The following is a 27,054-nucleotide window of genomic DNA, read 5'->3' as shown; positions in this document are numbered from 1 at the left end:
ACCAGGGGCGACGCGACAGCCTGGCGGACTCAGTCGGGCCCAGAGCCAGCCGTCGACAGCGCGCAACGAACTGACGAAGAGGCGGGCGGGATGCAGCAAACAGGCGACGGGCGTAGATGCAAGCGTCAACGGAGAAGGGGGGCGTAGGTCCAGGAGTCCACGCGGCAGTGGAACAGCAACGGCAAGGTTCGACGGCAGGGCTCAACGATAGCGCAGGAGCCAGAAACCCGTCGCTAGGTCACGGGGGCATTGGGTCCACCATTGCCTCTTCTCTCTCTCTCCTCTCTCTCTTTTTTTTTTCGTAAAAGGTAATTGTATTAATTACGAAGAAAGTACAAGATTACATGATTACACGAGTACAAGAGGCACGAGGGCCATAGGCCAACGTGCGGGAAATCCCCGGACTAGGGTACTAAAAAGTTACACCAATCATGGCAAGGACCCAGAGGCAATTGCCAAATGCCAGGAATACAAATCCTCCCGAGGGAGCAAGTCAGAGTGCCTGATGAGATCTAGCTGCCAATGCAAGAGCCCTTTAAGCCTTGCAATATGTCGCGGTACATTAGAAGCCGAATCAAAGAGAAAAGCATTTCGGGTGGTCCAAATGTGCCAGCATCCCCAGTATCTGAAAAAATGGAATAAGATCTTCATATGTAACGGTGGTGGTGTGGGATACTTCGGGCGCACAAAAATCCAATCGAAGGGAGTCAGTGAAGACCCCACCACCGCGTGCCAGATTCGTGACAAGAGTGACCAGATATTCTTGGCGAGCGGGCAAGAAAGAAAACGATGTCGGGCCGATTCCGCCGAAGTGGTGCAGAAGAAGCAAGTGCCATTCGAGATTCGACGCTTGGAAAGGGCCGAGGCAAGAGGAAGACCACCAATCATTACCCGCCACAGAAAGACCTTGCATTTGAAAGGTGTCTTGTTCTGCCATCCCTCCATCAGCGTTGCCTGCCACCATGACAGTGATTTCCGCAGGCCCCAAACAGCATTAACTTTCACGCCCAACCATTGGTGATCTTTAATGAGAAGATGATATACCTGATTAGTAGAGGCATTTTCCAGACTCAACCGGCCTGCAAGGTCCCAGTCCTGCCAAGGGCGATCCATAGCCAGGGCAGGAAAGGGTTGCCTACCCTGAAGTTCCGAGGAAAGCTTCCCCCACAAATCACGGTATCCGCGCGGGATCCTGAAAAGTCTCCTAGCAGTCCGAAATGATGCAAGGACATTGCGAGTGGCAAGGGTAGCATCCGCAATCGAAGTCACACCCAAACGGGCCATGCGGTTAAATCTTGGTCTGAGCTGATGTTTATCTTCCCATGAAAGCAATGTGGATACCGCCAACAATTCCAGCTGAAAAGAATTTGTCTGCACGCGGTCCCCTACAGGATACTCTCTCCTCTCTCTCTCTCTCTCTCTCTCTCTCTCTCTCTCTCTCTCTCTCTCTCTCTCAGAGGAAATTCTCTCTCTCTCTCCGTCTCTCTCTCTCTCTCTCACTCTCTCTCTCTACATCTCTCTCTCTCTCTCTCTCTCTCTCTCTCTCTCTCTCTCTTTTTTTCGTAAAAGGTAATTGTATTAATTACGAAAAAAAATACAAGATTACTTGATTACAAGATACATGACGACAATGCAAGTCATCATGCAACGAGGTGCTAAGCACTACAAGTTACAATTTCATGGCAAGGATGCGGAGGAAATTGCCATATGCCAAGGACGGAAGTCCTCCGTAGAGAGCAAATCAGAATGATGGAGAAGAGCTAACTGCCAATACAAGAGGCCCTTAAGCCTCACAATATGTCGCTGAACATTATGGGCTGAGTCAAACAGAAAAGCATTCCGAATGGTCCAGTTATGCCAACAGCCCCAATACCGAAGAAAGTGATACATGAGCTCTCTCTCTCTCTCTCTCTCTCTCTCTCTCTCTCTCTCTCTCTCTCTCTCTCTCCATTTTTCGCCTTCCCAAAAGTTCAGATAGCACTCAAGTCTATAAGATCAAGGACCACCACCCCACTTCCTCCTACAGCACCAAGCCTAGAACATGTCTCCCACCTGGCTCAACAACATTGCAGGAGCAGACCCAGAAATTGTGTTGTAATAAGGAAATTCCTGGCCTAGATATATAGCCTCTTGAGATAATCCAGGCCTGAAATCCTAATTTGCTTATTTTCACACGTTTTCTGACTCAACCTGTCTATTGACAAGTCCAGATTTAGCTTCTCTAATCAACTGAAGAAGAAACAACAATCAGCCCTCACAAAATGTGTGCTTTCAACTGAATGCCAGAATTTTCAGCAGTAGCAGTCCTTGTTGAACTTTAAGTCACAGACACAAGCTTTGATCATCTTTTGGTTGTGTACTCACACTTTTATTCTAAAAATGCAAGGATTTACAGATACATGGCCTACTGCATAAGTGTTCTGTTCACACCAATCATGTAACAGTATCAACAGTGATAAACCGATAAAAAGAGCTGGTTTCTGTTAAAACCAACCTGGTAGAACCTCAAAGTTGAATGGAGAATTTGAAATGTAGTGTTTTTTATTGCCTACAGACATTGTATATTTTCCAGATATAGTAGGGTAGAAGATGATCGTTTGATATCCGGTTAACTGCTCTAGTCCCTTCACAATCTTTGGATGAGAGACTTCTTTGTCATAAAGTTTAATCCCCACAACAAAGTCAATATAGTTCAGCCTTGTGACAAGGTTACCACATGAATCCAGTAATGTAACATTCAAAGCAACAGCTGACCCTGCTTTAAATGATGTACCCATCAATGCACCTTTGCAAGAAGGGATATAGATAGACCCTGTTCCCTGGAAACAAATGAATCAGTATAAACTGTTGAACATCACTGCAAATATAGAAAACATCACAAGCAATAAAAATGGAAAAGTCAAAAATAACTGGTTGAACTTTTCTCAGAATCATATCTCCACTGATGCTCACCAACAATCACATCATAAGGAAAAGGTGATCCAGGTACAAAAAATGTTTCATTGCCGATGAACAAGTAAAAGCGGCCAGCCTTTGCAGTCTTAAACTCACAGATACTATATCCAGAATCACCTTCACTATGGACTTGCACATCTGGCAGAAGATCCTTGTTGCCAGCTTCATCAAAAATTTTGAAACCAAAGTAAAAGAAATCTGCTGCTAAGAGAGGTGAATTAGTCTTATCAACGAGTTTCAATCTGAATTTGGCAATGGTACCAGCGACAAATGTATTTTGGTTATCGACCCAATTTCCGCGGCAAAGAGGTAAGTACAATGTACCTGGAAAAGATCTTCAGTATAAATATAGTGGTTATACCATCTTGCCAATTGAAAATTTGCATCAAACCTCTTAAGGATAACTAGTAACCCCATGCCGCCCAGCCTGGGGTGCAACAGTTTTCTTTTTCTGTTGTTCATTCTACTGTTTGCTTTAAACTAATAAACGAACTTTACTGGACCCACCAGAAAAGAACAGCATCAAAAGGATTTCGAAAATCATTATACATATTGTTTCACCACTTCCAAGCTTCTGCCACCACAAGAGAGCCTACGAACAATGAGTGCCTTTGGCATTATCACTTCGGAAACCTTGGGTGTGATTCACTCTATGAGCTGTCATGCCATCAAATGGTTGAGGGCCTTCCCAAGGATGTCGATTGAAACCGGCCTTCCTCCTCAAATAGGGTGGTACTAACATGATTTAACACTAATTACAAGAAGTAATTAATTCACATAAATTGAAATGCACACTTTACCACTTAATCTTGGACAATGAACAGCCTGTTGGCCCCAAAGCTGGCGTCCCTTGAGGTATTTCTTTAGCTTTTATTGCAAATGGATGGAGTACAACTTAGATTCTTTGATCCCCAGAATCGGCATTCACCTTGCTTCTTGCGAGAGGCAAATTTAGCCCTAACTTGAGATTGGCTAGCTGGCCTCTTGAATCTCCCTAAAATTCTTTAATTTAAGCTGTTGGGATTCAAGTCATAGACTCTCAATTCAGAGCATGCATTCCGAAGTGGCTGTCAAACCCTAATTTTTGCTGTAAAATAGGGTTTACAACAGAGATTTTCCAATATCTCCATCTTTGATGACTTAAACTGTTGGAAAATGCTGAGGAGAGTTGAGAAATGGTTGTAGGATGAGAGAGAGTGTCAAAGAGAGAGAAACTTCACACTTTCATTGCAAAAAAATGGAAGAAATCAGTTGTTGCCCTGTCTACACAGCCATGAAAGTTGTCTCCACTGATGGAACACACCAAATACAAAGTTGTTTGGTTGAAACAGTCCTTAAACTGCTATCATCTATTGCTGTAGTGTCTTCAAAGCATGTCACCAGCTCTTGGAGGGTCTCATGCTTGCTAGAAATTGTCAAAAGATGACGTACCAGCGAGATAGTAGGGTTGGCAGGGAGGAACACAGAGTGAACTCGGCAAACATGGACAAGAGAAGAGAAGAGAGAAGAAACTCTGATGAATGGAATGATGAAGACCTGAATCATGGAGTGAATGTGATACAAGGGAACAAGGGTGCCATAGCACAAGGAAGATGATGAAGACAGCCACGAACCACGAACCACAATGTCATCCTGAAGGGGTGTGAAGGTAGTGGAGAGGCTGGAGAGAAGAGGTGACGGACTGAATGAATCAGCCATAAGGAATGAATGAGAGAGTGGCCTATAAATAGGCACAAACAGTCTAGGATGGCTCCCTTTTTTGGAGCTACGAACCCTAAACCCAAACCCTAAACACAAAACGCAAAAACGCAAAAATGTAAATTGTAGGTGAAGGGTGAAGGGTTTCTCAACACCCCCTCTCAGGCCCAAAAAGGGGAACAAGAAAAGAGTGAGGTGGAGATGCAATGCTACATGCTAAAGAATGCTCATGCAGCAAGTGCCACTTGGACAGTATCCCTCATGGGGAAATTGTTCACTTGCCCAAGCCCCCTAGTACAAAGATTATGAAATCATGCAATGCATAGGAGACAGAGGATCCCTAAGATCCAAGATTTCCACCAGAAAGGGAACCTTCAGTAAAGAACACTAGACAGAGTGAACTGGAGAACCCGAAACTCAACCTCGAGAGAGAAGCCACTAGCTCCGTGCATCCATGTTGGAAGGAATACGAAGGCCTCATCACCAAGTTGCGGCTCAACCTCCGAGGTCCCGATCTAGGTGGTACCTGAAGATCCTAGATATCAATAGAAGAGATGACTAGTCGAAGACAGCCACCCAAGAAAGTAAAGGATGGCTGAAGAACTTCATGTGGAGTAGGTTCCCCCCTTTGAGGTGCGAGGTGGAGGGGTCCCCCCCGCCGCTGAAGTCGAAGAAGAAGGAGATGCCCCCTCTGAGGGCAAAGAAATAACATCCCCCTCTAAATCCCCCTCTGAAGTAGATAGAGAATCCAAAAACTCATGGATCACGGACTCCGAAATATTTGATGACGAAGGAAGTGCTGCCGATTGTGCTAAAGAAGGTATTTGGGGTGCCGAAGAGCTCCCAGAGGTAGCCTCTTGAACCTGAGTAGTTGAGGGTGGGGAAAGGTGGGGTTCAGAATGAGCAAGAGGTGAGCAACAGTCGCTATCTCTCAGTGGAGCGAACTGGGTAGCCGAAGAAGAGGAAGGAGTCGAGCAGCCACTATCTCTCGAAGGAGCAGACTGATGAGGAGACCATATCAAACAATCACTATCTCTCGATGGAGCGGACTGCAGATCTATAGGTCGTGGAAGCCACTATACCTGAAAATAAGTGGGAGAAGACTGCCATTGACATTGCGACAATCTCCAAGAGGTCGTAGCACCAATCGATCCTCCATGTGCTCAAAAGGACTTAGTGCACATCGGATGTGTTTTATTGCCTTGAGCATAGTACTCTGATAGCCGATGTAGAACAATCTCTGTGGCCCAGAAAGGAGAGGAGGCACAAGGAGTGCCTGGTGGAAGACGCATATACTCCAAGGGGGTGGGGAGCAAAGGTCGAAGTTGGCAAGCATCGGTGGTGTGTCCAGTGATACCACAGTAGGAGCACCCATTAGTCTGGACATCTGTTGGTAAAGAAGCCATGGATACCAGTGTGCCTTGCTGAAGAAGGAAGAGGTCAGCCACCATGAACCACGGTATGAGGGCAGTGTGAAGCATGAACCACAATGTCCGCCTCAAGGGGTGGGAAGGAAGTGGAAGGGGTAGAAGTGAGCTGCCAATGGGAGGAGGATGTGACCAGCAGTAAGAGGTTGCAACTAGTAGAAAAACGCAGGTGAGGAGAGAGAGACTAAAAACGCAGGGCAGGACAGCCTGCAAGAGAGAGAAAGACTAAAAACGCAGGCAGGATAGCCTGCAGGAGAGAGAAAGATAAAAAACGTAGGCAACACGTAAGAGAAAGACTAAAAACGCAGGAAAAAACAACAGCAGCAGTCAATATGCTGAAATCAGCTCCGAACAGTGTGTGATAGGCTGGAAACAGACGCCAAACTGTTGTAGACAGCAATAGCCAGCTTGGACCGCGATGTCCTCCGTGTTTGGGGTGTGGGCAACAAGCTGAAATAACTGAAATTTGCAAAAACGAGATTGTTTTCTGAATGGAGAGTGATCAGCAACAGTCGTTCTACTGCAAACTGCGGGTGGAAGGTTGGAAACAGGCGTCGACTGATGGAGATAGTAATGGACAGCTTCGGCTGAGATGTCCTCAGCGAACGAGGTATGGGCAGCAAGCTGAAGCACCTAAAATCTGCAAAAACAAGATTTTGATGCAGCGGAAGAAGAAGAGAAGTGGATGCCGAACCCACCACCGGTCTTTGCCTTCACTGGAGTGGAGGATCTTTGCCGCTATTTGAGCAGACCCAGCTCTCTACAGATGATGGATTTATTGCTCACCCGAGATACATGGACACCCACATTTCCCATGGGATCAGATGTACTATTGGCCAGTTGCACACCTCCTCACATCAGCTAGAGATTGAGACTGGCAAATATAGATCCATCCCATCAGAGAAGCACATATGCCAAATATGCCAATTAGAGCCAGAGATAGAGGAGCGTTATATTTGCCGTTGCCCAACGTATTATGAGGTCCGTGGTCGTTTCCATTGTCTCTTTAGAGACGGATTTGGACCACTATCGAGAATCATGGATTTTACCGATCAATGATGCCTTGGCCTCTTTCTTCTTGAGATATGACGGCTTTGTGACATTCGCCTCAGGAGTACAGCTGCTCCAGGACACCGAGACCCTCCACAAAGGCAACTCGCTGACTTCTTTGCAAAGGAGACTCAAAAGACTTCAATACAGTTACAGCCACAGTCCACACGAGAGCCTCTCTCACCGCCACAGTCCACACACAGACAAGGAGTACTAATTGATCGAGCCGTTCAGCTTAGCCGATCCAGACGTCCTAGGCCTCGACAGAGACACCGATGACACCTTCATAGGCAAATACAAGGGACTATTGCTCGGGCTAGAGCTAGGCCCTCCATACCCACATGAGATTGTACCATTTGAAGCTCATTGTTACTAGATAGAGCTCTATGTTTTACACAGCTATAGTTATTTTCCTTTCTTATTTTGCTTTGTGCTACATATTTTGCCCAGACAGTTGTACCATCATACACATGATTGTAACTCATGGTCTCATAGGTCATTTTGGCCTTTTGTAGACATTAATATATCATTTCATTTCTCTCTCAGTCTCAAAAACATATTTCCCACTTGCATGGGCAAGTTTTGCCAAGTGGCAACCTTCTAATCCCATTTTCCAACATCATCCAACTTTTTTTTTTAAAATTTCCAAGAAAAGAAAATTCTATTAGTAACACCTCGGAGAAAAACCCCTTGAGGTAAATACGATGTACAAAGAACTCTACGAAGAGTAACTAAGTACATCAAAGATACAATGGTTGTGTGAACAACCAATCTAGTGGGCTAAAGTATCAAACCATCTGAGGGGTAGTATGAAAGGTTTCTGAATCTGAAATCCGTATGAAAGGTTTCTGAATCTCAAATCCGCAGAAAAGCCTCTCTTTTCTTCCTCATCCTCTCAAAGTTTCCCTGCATCCTCTCCCATCTCCCACGGAGAGTGTGGACTATCTCTATCCAAATCGTCAATAAAGACTCCCCAATGGGTATATCCTGAAGATCAATGACCTGGCTACATCTCGCAATCCATATATAGTAAAGCATCTGTTGTATACATGGTCTCTATCAATTGTAACATGCCAATCACTATGGTCTTGATGTAAAAATCATGGGTTTCCTTGGGCAATCCACAACAATACTTCTCTATCTTCTTTGAAAGGAGGACAACATGATCTAGCTTATGGCAAGCGCTCGTTACATCCACCTCAAAGGTACTTATCAACCAAAATTAAGCAGATAATTGCTTAAATCGAACCCATGTTGATGGTGCTCTACCTTGCATTAGAAGTGATGACCACCACCATTTCCATGCATAACCCTTCATAATCTATGACAATGTCCCTAAGTCCCCTATATCTATGAGTAGTCTGGGGTAGGGATCCTGCTCAGATGCTGTCCAATGATGAGAAAAGAAATGTTTCCCTGAGTGTCCTCATAGTCACATGCTGGACTTTTGTCTATGACCCAAGCTACAGCCCCCCATGTCGCCAACATGGACTCCACTGTACCATGGAATACTATCCTAAGAGCTCTCCTCCAAATCTCCTGGGCTCTAGGACAGTCCCATAGGTAATGTCTTTGGGTCTCCTCTGGCTCACCACATCGCACACATGCCACTGGGTCCTTGCCATATTCAAGCCAAGTGCCAACTACTAAACTCCTTTGGGCTAGAAGCCATAGAAAGAGATATCTTCTTGGGCTTGAAGTTGTCATGTATCCATCTCCAAAAGTCATATAAAAACTCATCTAAGATCCCTCTCTATGCCAATGAGGGGTGGCTACAAGCTGTGCTCTAATCTTGCTCATCTATATCATCCATCCCAATCTAGTAGTGTAGCCAAAAAAGGGAATGTCACATGGCCTATCAAGGAAGGGATCCCTCCACACCCACTCTCTCGGATCCCATTGAAGTCTCTGTGGAGGCCTCCTCTAGTATGCCCAACATCTCCATCCATCTATAAGACAAGTGGTTGGGTCTAGGTCTATGTGCCATTATCTTTCGAAGTGTACCACTACTCTAATTCTCTACCTGGAGCAACCACTGAGGGCTATAAGGTCAAAATCCTCTCGCTGGAGGCAGCCATCCTCCCCAACTGTGAAAGTGAATGTCCTATCTCTGCTAGATGCAATGCCTGCTAGAAGGATATCCCCTCTAGAGAAGAGACCAATCTAAGTTTGAGAGGAAGCTATATCAATTTGCCAATCTGGTGGAACCCCCTCCATCATGGCCTCAATCATAGCCCTGGCTCCCCTAAGACCATGTAGTCTCTATCTTTGAGTCTCATGAGGTAACTCCTGAAATGCAAACCACTCCCCCACTGATGTAGCAACCTGTAAAGAGAATCTCCCCCACAATAAGTGTGTCCATTGCCCAATCGTGTGTCCCGACTCTGATCTCAAATAATGATTAAAGAGAAGAGGCTATCTCCTCCTCTCTTCAATAGTAGTTAGGGGAAGCTGGTGGAGTTGAGAAACCCTTCACCCGCAATTTGCGTTTTTACGTTTAGGGTTTGTAGCCCCAAAAAGGGGTGCCACCCTAGACTAACTGTGCCTATTTATAGGCCACTCTCTCATTCATTCCTTACGGCTTATTCATTCAATCCGTCACCTCTTCTCTCTAGCCTCTCCACTACCCTCATACCCCTTCAAGAGTACATTGCGGTCCGTGGTTCATGGCTGTCTTCATCATCTTTCTTGTGCTACGGCACCCTTGTTCCCTTGCATCACATTCACTCCATGATTCAAAAATTCATCATTTCATTCATCAGAGTTTCTTCTCTCTTCTCTTCTCTTCTCCATCTTTGCCGAGTTCACTCCGTGTTCCTCCCTGCAAACCCTACTGTCTTGCTAGTACATCATCTTTTGACATGGTATCAGAGCTGGATCTGCTCAAACAGCAGCAAAGGTCCTCCACTACAATGAAGGCAAAGACCAGTGGCGGGTTTGCCATCCACTTCTCTTCTTCTTCCGCTGCATCAACATCCTAACTAGCGGCTACTCCCTCTTGCATTTGCTATTTTCCAGCATGTGTTCAGGGCTGTTGTTGTTGCCTCCACCTCCCTCCTACTAGCGGCTCAGCCAGACTGATGGCGGCTGTTCTCTACTGTTGGCGACTTTTCTCTGCAACCTGGCTGCTGTTTTTCTCTCTCCTCAGCCTGTCGGAACAGATTTTCTCTCTCCACTGCCTGTGTTTGCTGTTTTCTCTCTCCTGCAGCCTGCGTTTTTAGTCTTTCTCTCTCCTCACCTGCATTTTTCTACTGGTTGCAACCTCTTACTGCTGGTCGTGTCCTCCTCCCACTGGTAGCTCACTTCCAGCCCTTCCACTGCCCTCCTAGCGCTTAACGTGGACATTGCAGTTCATGGTTCATGGCTGATCTCTTTCTTCTTCAGCAAAGCACACTAGTACCCATGGCTTCTTTACCAACAGATGACCAAACTACTGGGTGCTCCTACTATGGCATCACCGAACACACCACCGATGCTTGTTGACTTCAACCTTTGCTCCCCACCCCCCCAGAATATATGCATCTCCCACCTGGCACTTCCTGTGCCACCTCTCCTTTCTGGGCCATAGAAATCATTCTGCATCAGCTATCAGAGTACTATGCTCAAGGCAATAAGACGCATCCAATGCTCACCAAGTCCTTTCGAGCATGGAATTGATTGGCGCTACAACCTCCTCAAGATCGTCGCAATGCCAGCAGCAGTCTTCTCCCACCTATTTTCGAGTACAGTGGCTACCACGGTCTGCGGTTCTACATTGCGCTCCATCGAGAGATACTGATTGATTGATGTCATCTCCTCATCAGTCCACTCCTTCGAGAAACAGTGGTTTCTCAACTCCTTCCTCTTCTTCGGCTTCCCTGTCCGCTCCATTGAGAAGCAGCGACTGTTGCCCACTCATTGCTTAGTCTCAGCCCCACCCTTCACCCTCGCCTACTCACGTTCGAGAGGCCACCTCTGGGAGTTCTTCACCACCCCAAATACATTCTTTGGCACGACCAGCGACACTTCCTTCATCCTCAAACATTTCGAAGTCCGTAATCCATGAGTTTTTGGATTCCCTATCTACCTCAGAGGGGGATGATCTTTCTTTGCCCTCCAAGGGGGCATCTACATCTACTACGACTTTAGAGGGGACTCCTATTCCTCCAGTTTCAAAGGGGATCCCCACCCCCTGCTCAATCCTTCACACATCCTAGCGGAGGCCTTTTACCTTCTACTTCTACGCTTGGATGGGGTGGCTTCCTTCCAGCGGGGCCTTGGAGGTTCATTCACAACTTGGTGACAAGGCCTTCATATTCCTTCTTGCATGGATGCACGGAGCTAGTGGCTTCTCTCCCGAGATTGAGATTCGGGTTCTCTAGTTCACTCTGTCTACTATTCTTTACTGTAGGTTACCTTTCAGGTGGAAATCTTGGATCTTAGGGATCCTCTACATCTTCTTCCTGCTCTTCTTATTGCCTTGGTCACTTGGTCAGCATGGAGCCAACTCTTGAGATCGAGTACGGGCATATCCTTTCGGTTCTCGGCACCACACAAAGCCCGACATTCCTCCTATGCATTGCATGTTTTCATCATCTTTGTGCTAGGGCACTTGGGCAAGTGAACAATTTCCCCACGAGGGACATTGTCCAAGTGGCACCTACTACATGAGCATTCTTCAGCATATAGCATTGCCTCTCCACCTCACCCTTCTCTTCTTCCCCTTTTTGGGCCTGAGAGGGAGTGTTCAGAAACCCACTGTGCCTATTTATAGGCCACTCTCTCATTCATTCCTTACGACTAATTCCATTCAATCCGTTATTGTGGCGTTGCGCGTCTACCACTGCGAATCTGAGGGCGGAATTTTCTGCCAAGATATTGGACTCTTAAGTCAACGTCATTATGAGTTTACTTTTTGTTGTGTGTTTACATAACACACGAGCACATGTAGTTAGGCTAGGCACAAATTCCTCAATGCATTCATAATTTTGTGTGGAGCATCGCTCGATTGATTGCATTGCATGGAACCTAATTTGCAAATTGCACGAGTGATTTGTTGGGCCTCACTTATGCCTACGCTCACATCGGAGTGTCGGTGATCAATAGGACACTGGGGCACTTTTTACTCTCGGTAGGAGAGGTTTTTTCCCCCAGACTTATGGTATTATTTCGTATGTGCTATGACACACACTTACGGGCACTTACCGTATTCAAGTGTAAACACCCCTCTACAACCCTAAGGTTTAAGGGTTGTACCTTGTACTTTCAGTTTACACTCTTTCAGTCTATTGCATTGGGTGTCGTGCTTCACTCTCTACTGTCTACTGTTTTCTATGCTGAGCTTCGATCCTACCTCCACTCTCACATTTGGTATTAGAGCAGCATTGGCTCTATTTAGCTCAGCTCCGTTCAACATTCGGGACTCTCTGCTCAGGTCCAACCTCAACCTTCAGGAGACGCCCTACTCTTCTGTCTGCATCGTCAGTACCCTGCTCATCACGCCCAGTCCCAGTGCCCTGCCAGTCTTCAGTTGCCTACGTCTATGGTCAGTCCAAACTGCCTCGCCCGTTAACGTCAGTCTCGTCAGACACATGCCGCCAGACAGCCCGTCATCTATTTCGTGTCTGAAGCGCCGCCAAACAGCCGCCCGTCAACTGTGCCTCTGTGCTGGTCATCTCGATAGCTAGCTCGCCTCAGTCGCCACAGTCTCCAGCATACGCCTCAGACGTCTGACCCCTGCACTGCCACGTCAGCTCACCCGCGACGCCTCTGTTCACACCGCGTTTGACGCCTCCTGTCTGCCGTGTACTGCTGCGCCACGTCAACGACGGCTCGTCAGACGTCATGTATTTTTACAAATTTTTATTTATCCTTTCATTCCAGATAAATTTCTGGAAGAGGGGATTCCTACACAGTAGGCATAGCATTCAGTAACGTGTCTGGGACACATTGAATGCAAATTTCTGGCCAAATTTATTAGACATTTCGGGGCTTTTATGTTTTTTGAGGATATTGGCATATAAACTACAGCTACAGTCACAGAAAGATTGTTTTGAATACATTTGAGGCAAGAAATTTTGGGGATTTTGCTGGTACAGTGTTGCTGAACACTGATTGCACGTTGGACTGCGTGAATAACAAACAGTTTTGGCAGAGTGCACCTCTGTACACTAATTGCAGAAAGTTATTTCCTGCAATTTCTGAAAATTTTCAGATTTCCAGTGAAGTTCTGCTTCGACATTGCTCTTTTGCATTTTCGGTAATTGAAAAATCATGGCAAATCAGGGAGAAGATGTTTCACCTATGTATCCAAGGAGGACAGATTGGATGGAAATAACTATTCACTTTGGTTCTTCATGATGAAGAATGTACTTGTGGCCAAAAATCTTTGGGATTATGTCAATGGAGAAGAAGCTCGACCTAGAGTTGTGGCTCCAGCTACTCCTCCTCCAGGAGGACGTGCACCACGGACACCTCAACCTCCTCCACTTCAACCACTTCCCCAAAGAACAGCAGCTCAAAAAGCATGGTATACACGGGATGCACAGGCTTTGTTGCTGATTGCATTGGCAGTTCAGCGGTCAATCATCCCCCACATTCGTTCTGCAGCTTCTTCACGAGAAGCTTGGCTAACTTTGGAGCAAATGTTTGAAGGCAAGAATGAGACTCGCATCTCTTTCTTAAAGAAAGAGCTAGAGACATGAAAATGGATGAAGGTGACTCTATTCAGGATCACTTGAACAAAATTCAGGGCTTGCGAGAGCAACTCATGAATGTTGATGAGTACTATTTGGATGCACAGATGATATCCACCACTTTAAACTCATTACCTCCTTACTTGGCTTCTCATACGGCCTTAAACCTCACAATGAGGATTGTCGCACAGCCAATCACTTTTCTTCAGTCAGTCAGTTTGCTTCTAGAGGAGGAGCAAACATGGAGGAATAATGGTGTGGATGCTATAGCCTCTGAGCAGGCTTTTATGGCTAGACAGAAGGGCAAAGGCAGCCAAGTGAAGAATGCTCCGCAGAGTTCTGGAACTTCTGGCACATCTCAGGCAAATAAAAAACAAGGGGGCACGCAAGCCAAAAAGGGTAAATGGCATTATTGCAAGAAGCCAGGCCACTACATTACTGAGTGCAGAAAGCGCATTGCCAAAGAGAAGAAAAAGGAATCAAGACTGTCTGTTTCTGATGCTCCTTCCACTGCTACTGAGTCCGCGTCCTTTGTTGCAGACAAGGACTATTGTTTTTACACATGCAATTATGACACCTCTTGGGTAGATCGAGCATTCAGCTCTACTGAGGATACAGACACTTGGTTTTTTGACAGTGGTGCTTCTAGGCATATTACATCTCGCAGAGATTTATTTGCATCTGTTCATGCAGCTCCAGTTGGCAAGTCTGTACAGTGTGCCAACAATGCATCGTACCTTGTTAGAGATATTGGGGAGATTGTGCTCACAGCGATTGGTGGCTCTCTTCTCCGCCTACAAGATGCTTTATTTATGCCAGGCATAAAGAAGAATTTGCTTTCTATCTCTTCTTTGGCACATTGTGGATTGCAGGTCACATTTGATGATGACCGATGCATGGTTAGAGACAAAGAACACATGACTTTGGTCTTGACAGGCACTTTATGTCATGGGTTATACGAGTTGGATGCTCTTTCAGTTGATCAGTCAGCGTACTTGGCATCCACTCTTACTCCTGCAATGCTACAGGCAGAGTTATGGCATGCTAGGATGGGGCGTGTGAACTTTGGCAACTTGATACTCTTACAGCGTACGCAGATGCTAGATGGATTACCTCTACTGGAGAGACCTCTTGAGCACTTGTGCGAAGGATGTATTTTGGGAAAAATGCATCGCTTTTCGTTTCCCCGTAATGTTGCTTTTAGAGCAACAGCCAGGTTGGAGTTAGTGCATTCAAATGTATGTGGACCTATGCAGACAAAATCATTGGGAGGATGTTACTATTTTGTGACTTTTATTGATGACTTTACTCGATTTTGTTGAGTCTACTCTTTGGTCAAAAAGTCAGAAGTGTATGATGCATTCTTGGCTTTTATTGCACTTGTTGAAAACCAGTCTCGTTGCAAAATTAAGACTCTCCGTTCGGACCAAGGGGGGGAATACATGTCCTCTATGCTAAATTCTTTTTTGAAGCAGAAGGGCATTGTCGATCAGTACACTACTGCTTATACTCCACAGCAGAATGGGGTTGCAGAGAGAAAGAATTGGTCACTCATGGAGATGGCCAGATGTATGCTGAAGGCAAAGAGCTTGCCTCACAGTTTCTGGATGGAAGCCATTATGTGTGCTTGCCATGTTTTGAACAGATGCCCCACCAAAGCATTGAAGAAAATTACACCTTTTGAGGCTTGGAACAGCCGGAAACCTTCTGTTGGACACTTTCCTACCTTTGGGTGCCTTGCATATACACATATTCCAAAGGTACTCAGGAAAAAGTTGGATAACAAGGCTGTCAAATGCATTTTTATGGGATATAGCAGTGAGAGCGAAGGCTACAGACTCTATGATCCTATTTCTAGAAAGGTGTTTGTCAGTAGGGATGTACTATTTGATGAAAAATCAGAATTGTCCTTGGCTGGTTTAGATACATATCAAGCTGCCCGTGATGTATTTGAAGGGCTGCTGCCCATTACATTTGGTGATTCAGCTGGAGTTTCAGCAAGTGAACTCAATTTTCAGCCAGCTACTCCTTTGGAAAATGCAGAAAATCAGCCATTGGCTGATCTGAATATTCAGCAAAGTGCTGAAACTGAAATTCAACAAGAGCTTGTGCACAGTCAGGAGGCAAGACAAATGCCTAGATGGTATTTATAGACTATGAAAGATAGTCATTTGGATGCACCCATGGCTGGTCGTACTAGAAGGCAAGCTCGTATGCATGATACTGCACATACCATGGAGTTCGTTATGGCAGCAAGCACCTTCAATGATGAGGAGCTTGAATGTTTTGAGGATGCACAACAGAGTGTGCATTGGATGGCAGCAATGAAAGCTGAATTGGATTCTATCACTAAGAATCAAACATGGGATTTGGTGTCTTTGCCATTTGGGAAGAAAGCCATTGGAACAAAATGGGTCTACAAGCTGAAACGGAATGCAGATGGATCCATTGACAAATATAAGGCAAGGCTTGTAGCTAAAGGCTATGCCCAGAAAAAAGACATTAACTATGAGGAGACATTTGCTCCTACCTCCCGTATGACGACCATAAGGTCTATGGTTGCTTTGGCTGCTCATTATGGATGGACTGTGCATCATTTGGATATTAAAACTGCATTTTTACATGGGGAACTTCATGAGGAAGTATATGTATAGCAGCCCATTGGTTTTGTAGTTGAGGGCTTGGAACACTTGGTATGCAAGCTAAAAAAAGCTTTGTATGGTTTGAAACAAGCTCCTAGAGCTTGGATAGATGCTTTCTTGCTTAGCCAAGGGTTCATAAACAGCTCATCTGAGTCTACCATTTACGTATGTAAAGAGGGGGGATCCATGCTGATCATTTGTCTTTATGTTGATGATCTCTTGCTCACAGGGACACATGCTGATCAGATTTCAGCATTTAAACAAAATTTACAGCAAACTTTTGACATGTCAGACTTCGGGTTTTTGCATTATTACTTGGGCATTCAGTTCATACATGATGCTAGAGGTATTGGGTTATCACAGTCAAGATACATTGGTAAACTTCTTGAGAAGTTTGGCTTACAGGATTGCAAGCCAGTTTGTACACCAATGGAACCTGGACTTAAACTGTCATTACATGATGACAATGATTTGTTTGATATACACACATATGCTCCAGCAGTTGGATGTCTTATTTACTTATGCAACACTAGGCCAGACATACAGTTTGCAGTTTCAGCCCTGAGCAGATATAAGCACCAGCCACGCATGTCACATTGGCAAGCTGTTAAGCCTGTCTTCCATTACTTACAGGGTACTAGATCTCTCGGATTGCTTTATGCCAAGGGGGGACATCTGCAGTTACATGCTTACAGTGATTCTGATTGGGCTGGTGATTATGATTCACGTCACTCCACTAGTGGCAATTGTTTATTTCTTGGCTCGTCTTGCATATCTTGGCTTAGCAAGAAACAATCCACTATTGCCACATCGTCATGTGAAGCTGAATACAAGGCAGCTTTCACTACCACAGTTGAATGTGTATGGATTAAACGCTTGCTTGCTGATCTAGATGTATCTGTTACGGAGCCTACTCCTTTATTCACTGACAGTCAGAGTGCCATTGCAGTGGCACGGAACCCAATGTTTCATGCACGCACAAAACACATTGAGATACATTATCACTTTGTCAGAGAGAGGCTACATGCAGGTGATATCAACCTTGTCTATTGTCCTACCACCAGTAATGTGGCAGACATCTTCACCAAAGCTCTTCCTCGTGACCAATTTGAAGCATTTCGCCATACTTTAAATTTGATCTCCTTTGGTGGCGGATGATCCTTGTACTCTTGATCACTCTTCACTCCAAGGAGGTTTGTTGGGTATTTCACTCACGCCTCACTTATGCCTACGCTCACATCGGAGTGTCGGTGATCAGTAGGATACTAGGGCACTTTTTACTCTCGGTAGGAGAGGTTTTTTCCCCCAGACTTATGGTATTATTTCGTATGTGCTTATGACACACACTTACGAGCACTTACCGTGTTCGGGTGTGAACACCCCCCTACAACCCTAAGGTTTAAGGGTTGTACCTTGTACTTTCAATTTACACTCTTTCAGTCTATTGCATTAGGTGTCGTGCTTCACTCTACTGTCTACTGTTTTCTATGCTAAGCTTCGATCCTACCTCCACTCTCACATGATTGTGCACAAAGTTCTTTCCCAAAGCATGTTCTTGATAGGGCACAATGCATGGGAAAATTGATTCACATAAAGGATTTCGTTTTGAAGATTTAAGGGTTGAGGAAAAGATTGTAATGGTCCTTCTCTTTGGATTTTCCCCATGTAGCTTGTAATTCGGACGTTGCCAGTGCAGATTAAAGGTCTCTTCAAAGGAAAACTTGGCTTAACATTAGCAGCCTACAAAGGCTAAAAGATATCCACTCATATTGAGGACATTTAAGTGGAGAAATACTACAACTAATACTTGCACTCTTTGTGGAGATGGAGGACTACTGTCCCTCTACCCTTTATATATCCCAGTATTTTCAACTTGGTATATGTTCATTGTGCTCTAAAGTTAAATTCTCCTCCTTGCAATCAGTTGGGAGTGGACATTATCCTACTCCATTGTGGGGACCTATTTCAAGATTCACATAAGCTCAAGATGGCCATGACACCGACCTATCAACCATGCAAATAAGTCACAAAGGCTAAAGCAGCCTTTACGCCAAACTGAAGGTAAAAAGGCACAAATTGACCTATTGGAACAAGAAAGAAGGTATTGTGGCCGTGTTTGATTCGGTTGATAGCCTATTAAGTGCCTTAGCAATGACGAAGGTGCCAATGTTTGAAGATTTGGTAGCTATCATTGATTTTGGAAGGAAATTACACACTGAAACATAGGCATAGTAGTTTATATTACACGGGCCAAAAATGGCATACACAATGGATTAAGACAGACATAGCGGCGTATTCCACAAGATATGAGTGGCAGCCTGTTGACTATAATATTGGCTTGAGAAGAGGACGATAATAAAGAAGCAAGTATTAAATACGAGCCTACTCACAATAGTGTGTTTAGGACGAAAGGAGGCGAATTATTGAATGTTGTTTATAGGCGACAATGTTGACATATGCATTGACGTCAATCAAAGCTTTTCTGAAGTTTTTCTTTAAACTAAAAGCCACGAGCTTTTATTCGGGGGTGATGGCGCTGATTATATATGGATCAGAACGGCGAAGGGATGTTAGGGGGGATCGAGAGAGAGTGGGCAGAGACCTTCGTATTGAAGGAAGGCTACACGCATTCCACAGAATCTGAGAGCGCGTTCCAAGGCAATCCTTGTAGCCATAGAAGCTGCCAGGCGTGCTCCAAGCGTCGTTAGGGAGTTTTTGCTATGGCCTTGCCATCGGGAGGAACCAGCCTACTGCAACAAAGAAGGGAACGATGAAGTTGAAGATGAAGCCAACAAAGGAGTTCAATGAAGCTGCTAAAGCGACGATAATGGAGCAGAAGATGAAGAAGGTGAGGGAGTTAGCGGCTGCAGAAGACGAAAAGACAACGAGCCGAAATCAGAGAAGTGAGCGAGATGACGGAATGAAGACAAAGCGCAGAGAATAGCGAAATCCCTTCTTCTTGATTATGTGTTGGAGCTCCCTTTGAGGTGGTGTGAGCTTGTAAGCTATCTACCCGCCGTCTCTGTGCCTGTTCTTCCTCCGATGCCGAATGCACCGTTACTCGGAACATGATAATGGAGACCACCTCGGGTGGCTGTGCCTGCTCCGATACCAAGAAGCGTGCATCTGCCAGGCCTGCTACAAAGGAAGAAGAAGCTTGACTGCAACAACAAGACTTGCTCCTCCAACTCGCTGAGGAGGATTTGGCCTTGCTCGCTACCATCTTGCCAAATGCAGAAGTAGAAGAGATGGCCGAAGACACCTAGTTTTACAGCGTTGGTAGATCTGTGGACTAGGTTTTTTTTTTATATCGAAGATGAGAGAGCACAATGGATGCAAGTAGAGGAGCGGGTCTCTGCTGTCGAGGAAGGAAGCATTCTTGTCTCTCTGCATAAAGATTGACATGAAATACGAAGGCATCAAAGATAAGTGAGTTGGTCAACCTGTAAAGTGGAAGGAAGGTGACAAAGCGGCAGCATTAATCTTCAATCCTGCTCCAAACAAGTTCACTAAAGCTTCTTTGTGGAAGCTGAGATTCTAGTGAGCTAAAGACCCAAATGAAACAGAAGCTTTCAGAAGATAAGAGTATCAAATCCTCAATGACAAAGCTGTCCTGCCTATCGCCTCTATCATGAAGGAGTTTCTTGCCATGTTAAACTACAATGGGCCAGCACCAGACACTCAGGGAAATTCCAATTATGTTTGAACACTTCTTGAACTTATATACTATGAGGATCATCTCTACAATTCTTTTCCTTGACCAGGAGTCTAAACACATGTACTTCAACCATTCCATTAAACAATTATTTTGTTCTTATTCGCCTTGATCTTGATTCTTGAATTACTTGGAATTGAACTTAGAACTTTTTGATTCCATCTTGGAAAGCGTCCCTGTGACGAGCAACATTCATGAACCCCCCGCGCAAATCCTGTGCGACATCTAGTGAACCCAACCTGAAAGCATCGCTTCTGATTGCCAAGATGGGAAACTCTTCAAATACTCCACCCACTTCATCATCAAGTGCTTTTTGCTTTTTGACCGATGAGATGAAGAATTTATTGCAAACTCTATCTTCGGCTATTATGATACAGAATCAGCAGATGCAATTATCTATGCAGCAGCAGCAGCAACTACATCAACAACAATTGAATCAACAACGAATGCTACATCAAGAACAAGAGCATACACATGGAGCAACCAAACCAATCGAGACCGTGGTAAGTGAACGCAAATTATTTGATGGTCGGAATGTTTCAGCTTATCTTAAAACATTTGAAAGCCAGATGCGCTTCTTTGGAGTTCCTACCAACTAGAGCAATTATTTCTTACGGCTTGTCATGCCTGCTTTGCGGATTAGAGTGACTAATTTATTTGTGCAAGAATTGGAATGTCTTCAAGAAGGCGCTCAAAGATGAATATTTCTTGGAGGATTATGGTATTGCTTCTCAAAAGATGTTCAAAGAGTGGGTCTATCAGCCCAACAAAGGACTTGTTGCTTCCGAGTTATTACGCGAGTTTGAAGAACGTTACAATCAGTTGGATGCACTTAAACAAAGAGCTCTAAACTTGAAGAAAGTAGAGTTATTCTTGCAGGCAGTTGATCCTGCACTTCAAGACGAGTTGGGAGAGCTTCTTGAAGACCGTACGTAGCCTATGGGATTGCAGACGGATTGGCAAGATGTTGTTGATGCGGTCTCCACATTGACGAAGAGGTGAAGGTGGAAGGCTCGCCTACAAATTGGTATACAAACTCCCCTAACGATGTCTTCTCCTACCTCTACTTCTCCTACTTCTCCCTTTTGCTCCTTCCACTTCTTCCATCCCGCATCCCATGTCTCTGCCTACTTCTATGCCTATGCCTATGCCTAATCCTGCGGCAGTTGTCAGGCCATCTGCCAAACCAACTGCCGAAGACATGGTGGAAGAAATTTCAAAGAATTTGAAGGATCTTTAAATAAAGATGGCCAAAAGAGATCAACAACCACTTAACCCAGCTCCAATTTCTGTTCCATCCTCTTCTACTCCTATGAATTCTTCCAAAAATGATCGTGTTCGCCATTGCATATGGTGCGATAGTCCAAACCATGAGCGCAAGGACTCTCAAGACTTCGAAAGGAAAAAAGGCCAAAGTTGGTGGTATGGAAGGACAGGATGATATGTTTCGGAGACACAGAGCAACCACTCAAAACGAATTTTGGCAAAGGAGGTATGAAGAAATTATTGGAGGAAACTCTCTTACGTTCTTCTTATGCGAAGCAAGAGGCGGCAAGAGAAGCTGTTGCCTATGGTTTTCAATTGGAGCAGTTACTGAAAGATAAGTCTCATTTATGATCCTATGCACTGCATGCGGAAAAGAAAGGTAAAGGTTCTTCATCTCAACTTTCATTCATAGGAGATGCAATTAGAAAAGGAACTAGATGGAATGATCGCGTAGATGTCTTCTCTATCTATGCTTATATTGCAAAATCTCAAGGATTTGAAGCACTTGTTGAAGATAAGTGCAAAAGAGATAATGATCAACCTGAAGGTTCAAAGAAGAAAACTAGGAGAAGTGAACCGGTTCTTCAGCCTTCTTCTTCAAGACTGGAGCAGAGTATGGCTGACGTGCAAAAGCCAAAAGTGCAAGAAGACCGAAAGGCCCCAAAGTTAAAGGATTATAAGCCAAAGAAGCAACCTAGATTTAAGCTGCTATCTGACATTGAGACATCCATAGACTTGAAAAAGGTACTTGAGGATCGAATTCTTAATTGTAAAATTGAATTTACACTTGGAGAAGGTCTGGGGATTGCCAAGAGAGAGTTCCATGATGTTATCATTGACGTCATAAAAAGAAAGCGCCAAATTATTGAAGAACCAATGCAAGATATGATTCATCGAGAGGCTTTAGCTATTGCCAAGGCTATTCTCTATGGATTATAGATTGAGGAGGTTGATTCTAAAGAAGATATCATCGAAGGAATCTATAGATAGAGCTCTATGTATGCAGTCCAAGAAGTCTCTTCATCCTTTAATTCAGCCTGTGCAGCATGATGAGAGCGAAGATACCCCTAGATTGGTGCCTCATAGCCATTTTTCTCGAAGTTACTGGGCTTGTGCAACTACACAAATTGTCGTCAAGCTTGGTGAGACTGAGACCTTGTGTTGCTCTTTTGAATCATGGTTCCAAGATTAATGTAATTGTGCAAGGTTTATATGATACTGGTAGATGGCCAGTTGATGTTGATCATGGTTGGTGCATGCGTGCGTCCAACAACACTACAGGAGATTTATATGCTACTTGTCCAAATCTGAAAATTTCTATTGGAGATGTAGGTGAGTCTTATCATTTCTGTGTGTACAAAACTCTTATTCTTATCCTATTATTTTGGGGCAACCATTTATTGCTGAGTCTCGAATGGAGACTAAGGTTTTGAATGATGGGTCCACCTATGCACGGATCCGAAGCAAGGATGGGAAGAGAGTTGTTCAGTTCATGGCTGTTTGTATTCATCATCAGCGGAATAAAGATTCTTTGAGGGATTCCCCTCTTCCAGCAGGAGATCCAGATTTTTGCTAGGTACCACTGCCTTGCGAGGATGGTGGTACGAGTCAGGGAAAGCTCTTGCCTCCTGGCAGCGGCAGTTTTTCCTCATGTGTTTATGATATATCCACTGAAAGTATTTTGTGTTTTCAGCATATTTCTGATATGCCTAAAGCTACCACGCAGTATGTAAAAAGAAAAGAAAAAGAATTAATGATTGCAGGTGTTTTGCAGGAAGAAGACCGGATAGATGGTCTCTATGATGGCCTTTCATGCTCAGATACCATGGAAGAACTTTTTGTTTTGCTAAATGCTAACAATCAAGAGATGTCATATGTCTTACAGGTTCATATGTATTGTGAGATTACTAATTTCGTGCTTCAAAAGAATTTGGGTGCTGAGGATTCTCAGCAAAAAGAATTCCTTTCAGCAAAAGGATTTAGGTGTTGCTATTTATACACAGCAAAATTTGTGTTTACCAGGGTATTTTCATGGAGGAATGAAATCTGCAGGTTATAGCAATGAAGCCAGAGTTCAAACAAAATATAAGATAGTTGACAAGAAGGTTCCGACCAATTGCAGGACCACTCCCTTTGGACAGTGATGAGATGATTAGAAGAGCCGCTATGCAACCTCCTTTGCGAGATCCTGTAGATATTGGAAATAAGTTTTCAACTAAGACATTGAAAGAGATGAAGATTGGGACCGAAGATTTTCTACTTTCTGATGAGGTAAGATGTTTTGAAGAGATGTTATGCACACATAAAAGAGCTTTTGCTTTCTTTCCACATGAGATTGGATGCGTTGATCCTAGGGTTGTGAGGCCTATGGTTATTTTTACCATTCCGCATGTCCCTTGGAATCTATGGCCTATTCTTGTGCCAAGGACTCACTTGCCCAAACTAGTAGAGCTCTTGAATGAGCGGATCAGGATGGGGATTCTAGAGCCATCTTTAGCTCCATATTCCAATAGGTGGTTCACAGTTCCTAAAAAGAGTGGGACACTCAGATTCATACAAGACCTACAACTAGTAAACAAGGTTACTATTCGAAATGTTGGTGTAGGACCTATTGTGGATGAGTTTGCAGAGGCTTTTGCTGGTTGTGCTATCTATTCTCTTGGTGATCTTTATTCCGCATATGATCAGTTCCAGCTTGCCCTTGAAAGCAGAGATTTGACTACAATGAAGACACCTCTAGGTCTTGTCCGAATGTGTACGCTTCCGCAAGGAGCTACTAATTCATTTGCCCATATGATGAATGGGATGAACAAGGTTCTACGAGATTTTATTCCTGAGCTTACTATGCCTTTCATTAATGACTTATCTATCAAGGGATGTTTGGAAGAAGGTAAAGATGATTCTTTAGATGATCATGGATACAGATTCTTTGTGGCTTCACATATTAGAGATGTTGAGAATATTCTTTGCAGACTGGAGAAAGTGAATTTAACCTTGTTAGGGTTGAAGTCTATTTTTGGTGCCAGAGAAGTTCTAATTGTTAGTCATATGTGTGGATATTATGACAGAAAGCCTTCTCCTGCGAAGGTTGATGCCATAGAAAAGATTGTGAAGACTTGCTTCTCTACTTAGGATGTTCGCAGCTTTCTTGGAGCTTATGTGTTTTATCTTATTTGGATTCCTCACTTTGCTCATATTGTAGATGATCTTTATCAGCTCTTGAGAAAAGGGCAACGTTTTTCTTGGGAGATAAAACATACTATAGCTATGCAGAAACTAAAGAATTTATTAAGAGCTCCTCCGACTCTTCGAAAGGCAGATTATGAGTGTGGAAGACCTATTGTGCTTACTGTTGATACTAGTCCTATCAGCATTGGATGGGCTGTTGGCAAAGATGATGTAGATGGGAATAGGTATACTATTCGGTTTGGGAAAAAATTCCTAAACGAGCGACAACAAAGGTATCCTCAAGTTAAAAGAGAGCTCTTGGGAGTTGTCACGACTCTCAAGAATGACAGAGAGTACTTCATTGGAGCTGCTGTGGTGGTTGAGACTGATTGTTTGCCTTTTCTAGGTATGATCATGAGTTGTTCTAGTCCAGATATTGCTATGCTTAGGAGGATTGGATACATAAAATCCATGAATCCTAAGTTCAGGCACATAGCAGGTAAAGACAACCCAGTAGCTGATATGCTTTCACAAGCGAGGTATGATGATATGGATTTTTCTTGCATTGATGATGCTGATGAAGGGGCTGATCTTGCAGCCATGCATGCTGATCATGTTTGTCATGTGACTGCTTTGGAAAACTTTGATGAGTCTTTGTATACAAGAGAGTATTTGCAGATAGGTCGTTATTTGAGTACTATGTCTAGACAGGATGAATGGACTGATATAGACTTCAAGAAAATTAGAAAAAAAACTTATGGTTTCTTCTTGCGAAGTGGGCTACTTTGGAAGCATCCACGAAAGCGAGGAGGACAGTCATTGAGAGTTGTTTGTGATAGAGCTTCACATGTGCGTATCATGAAAGAATTCCATGAAAGTCTTTGGGTTGGGCATCGAGCTGTATGGGCGACCTATGAGAATATCAAAGAGTGCTATTGGTGGAAAGGCATGTACAGAAATATCTCACAGTTTGTTGAGACATGCCCTGATTGTAAGTTTTTCTCTTTAGTGAGACATAGAGATGAGCTTCATCCTACCTACCTGCTATGTATTCATTAAAAGTGGGTTCCTGATTTGATTACTATGCCTATTGGTTTATGGCAGATACGCTATATTGTTTTGGCACGAGAAGATCTCACAAATCAAGTGGAAGGAAGAGCATTACAAACAAAGTTTACTTTAGTGGTTTGTAAGTTCCTATTGGAGGATGTTTTTTGCAGGTATGGATGTATTGGAAAAGTTACTGTAGATAGAGGTGAGTTGGATGTTGATGAGGCTGGAGTTTTTTTCTTGCCTTGGAATTAAACTTGCTTTGACTTCGGCATATAATCAAGAAAGCAACGAGAAGAGCGAAAGAGGCCATCCACTAATTGTGAAAGCCTTGGCCAAAGCATGTGGTGGACGAGTTCGAGAGTGGCCTAGGTTATTGCCTTATGCCTTATGGGCCGATCGCACTACTCATAGTGTGACTACAGGATATATGCCAACTGATTTGATGTATGAGCAGAAGCCAGTTATGCCTAGAGAGACTTGTACACTTACTAGGAGTGCTTTACCGTGGCAGCAAGAAGGGATGTCTAGAGAAGATCTTTTGGCTCTTTGTATTCGTCAGTTGGAGAGAAGACCTGCAGATATTGAGAGAGCAATTCAAAAGCTCAAAGATGCCAGAATTCGCAACAAAGACCACTTTGATAGCAGACACAGATTGAGACCTAAAGAGATTAAAGAGGGAGATTGGGTGTTGGTCTATGATAGTAGTCTAGACAACTATCCGCAAGGTTTTTAGACGATGGTTCGGGCCCTATTTAGTGCAGCATGTCCATGACAATGCTACATATTCCTTAGAAGAACATGATGGTATGACCTTGCGGATTCCGATTGCAAGGAAGAGAAGCAAACTCTTCAAGAGAAGAGATGCTATAGCCTATGCAGTCAAGGAAGATGCGAATTACGATGGTCTTGAGCAAGGAGAGGATGAAGATGAAGATGTGGACATTGAAGATGCTTTTACAGAAGATAATGAGATTGCATTGACCATCGAGCTTAGCGGTGATGTGAATGGGTAGTTGTGGCCCATCCGAAGGATGTGTAGGTTTGGAGGGGGGGGATGTCGTGACCCTAGACGTCTACCACTGTGAACCTGAGGGCGAAATTTTCTGCCAAGATATTGGACTCTTAAGTCAGTGTCATTATGAGTTTATTTTTTGTTGTGTGTTTGCATAAAGCATGAACACATGTAGTTAGGCTATGCACAAATTCCTCAATGCATTCATAATTTTGTGTGGAGCATCACTCGATTGATTGCATTGCATGGAACCTAATTTGCAAACTGCACGAGTGATTGGGCACGAAGTCCTTTCCCAAAGCATGTTCTTGAAAGGACACATTGCATGGGAAAATTGATTCACATAAAGGATTCCGTTTTGAAGATTTAAGGGTTGAGGAAAAGATTGTAATGG

At 44.1% G+C, this 27,054-nt stretch overlaps 1 protein-coding gene across 3 annotated transcripts in view; it reads right to left on the bottom strand.

The window, feature by feature from the left end:
* The window catches only part of LOC148040593 (uncharacterized), a 180,756-nt gene that overhangs the window by 143,252 nt on the left and 10,450 nt on the right, over nt 1-27,054 (bottom strand). For 2 of the 3 annotated variants that reach the window (XM_087701152.1, XM_087701160.1), the window contains exons 4-5: nt 2,953-3,279; nt 2,495-2,812 (exon numbers count right to left, since the gene is read on the bottom strand). In XM_087701152.1, coding sequence (XP_087557278.1) covers nt 2,495-2,812; nt 2,953-3,279 — 645 coding nt within the window. Of the gene's footprint in view, nt 1-2,494; nt 2,820-2,952; nt 3,280-27,054 lie in introns of those variants that run through there. The other variant, XM_087701168.1, reaches the window with a different exon arrangement.

This window comes from Lygodium microphyllum, chromosome 2 (assembly GCF_053477565.2).
Source record: "Lygodium microphyllum isolate KBCC chromosome 2, Lygodium_microphyllum_v1.1.10, whole genome shotgun sequence".
Taxonomy (NCBI): Eukaryota; Viridiplantae; Streptophyta; class Polypodiopsida; order Schizaeales; family Lygodiaceae; genus Lygodium; species Lygodium microphyllum.
Note: the sequence above shows the minus strand (reverse complement) of the source record. Positions and strands in the feature narration are given on the sequence as shown.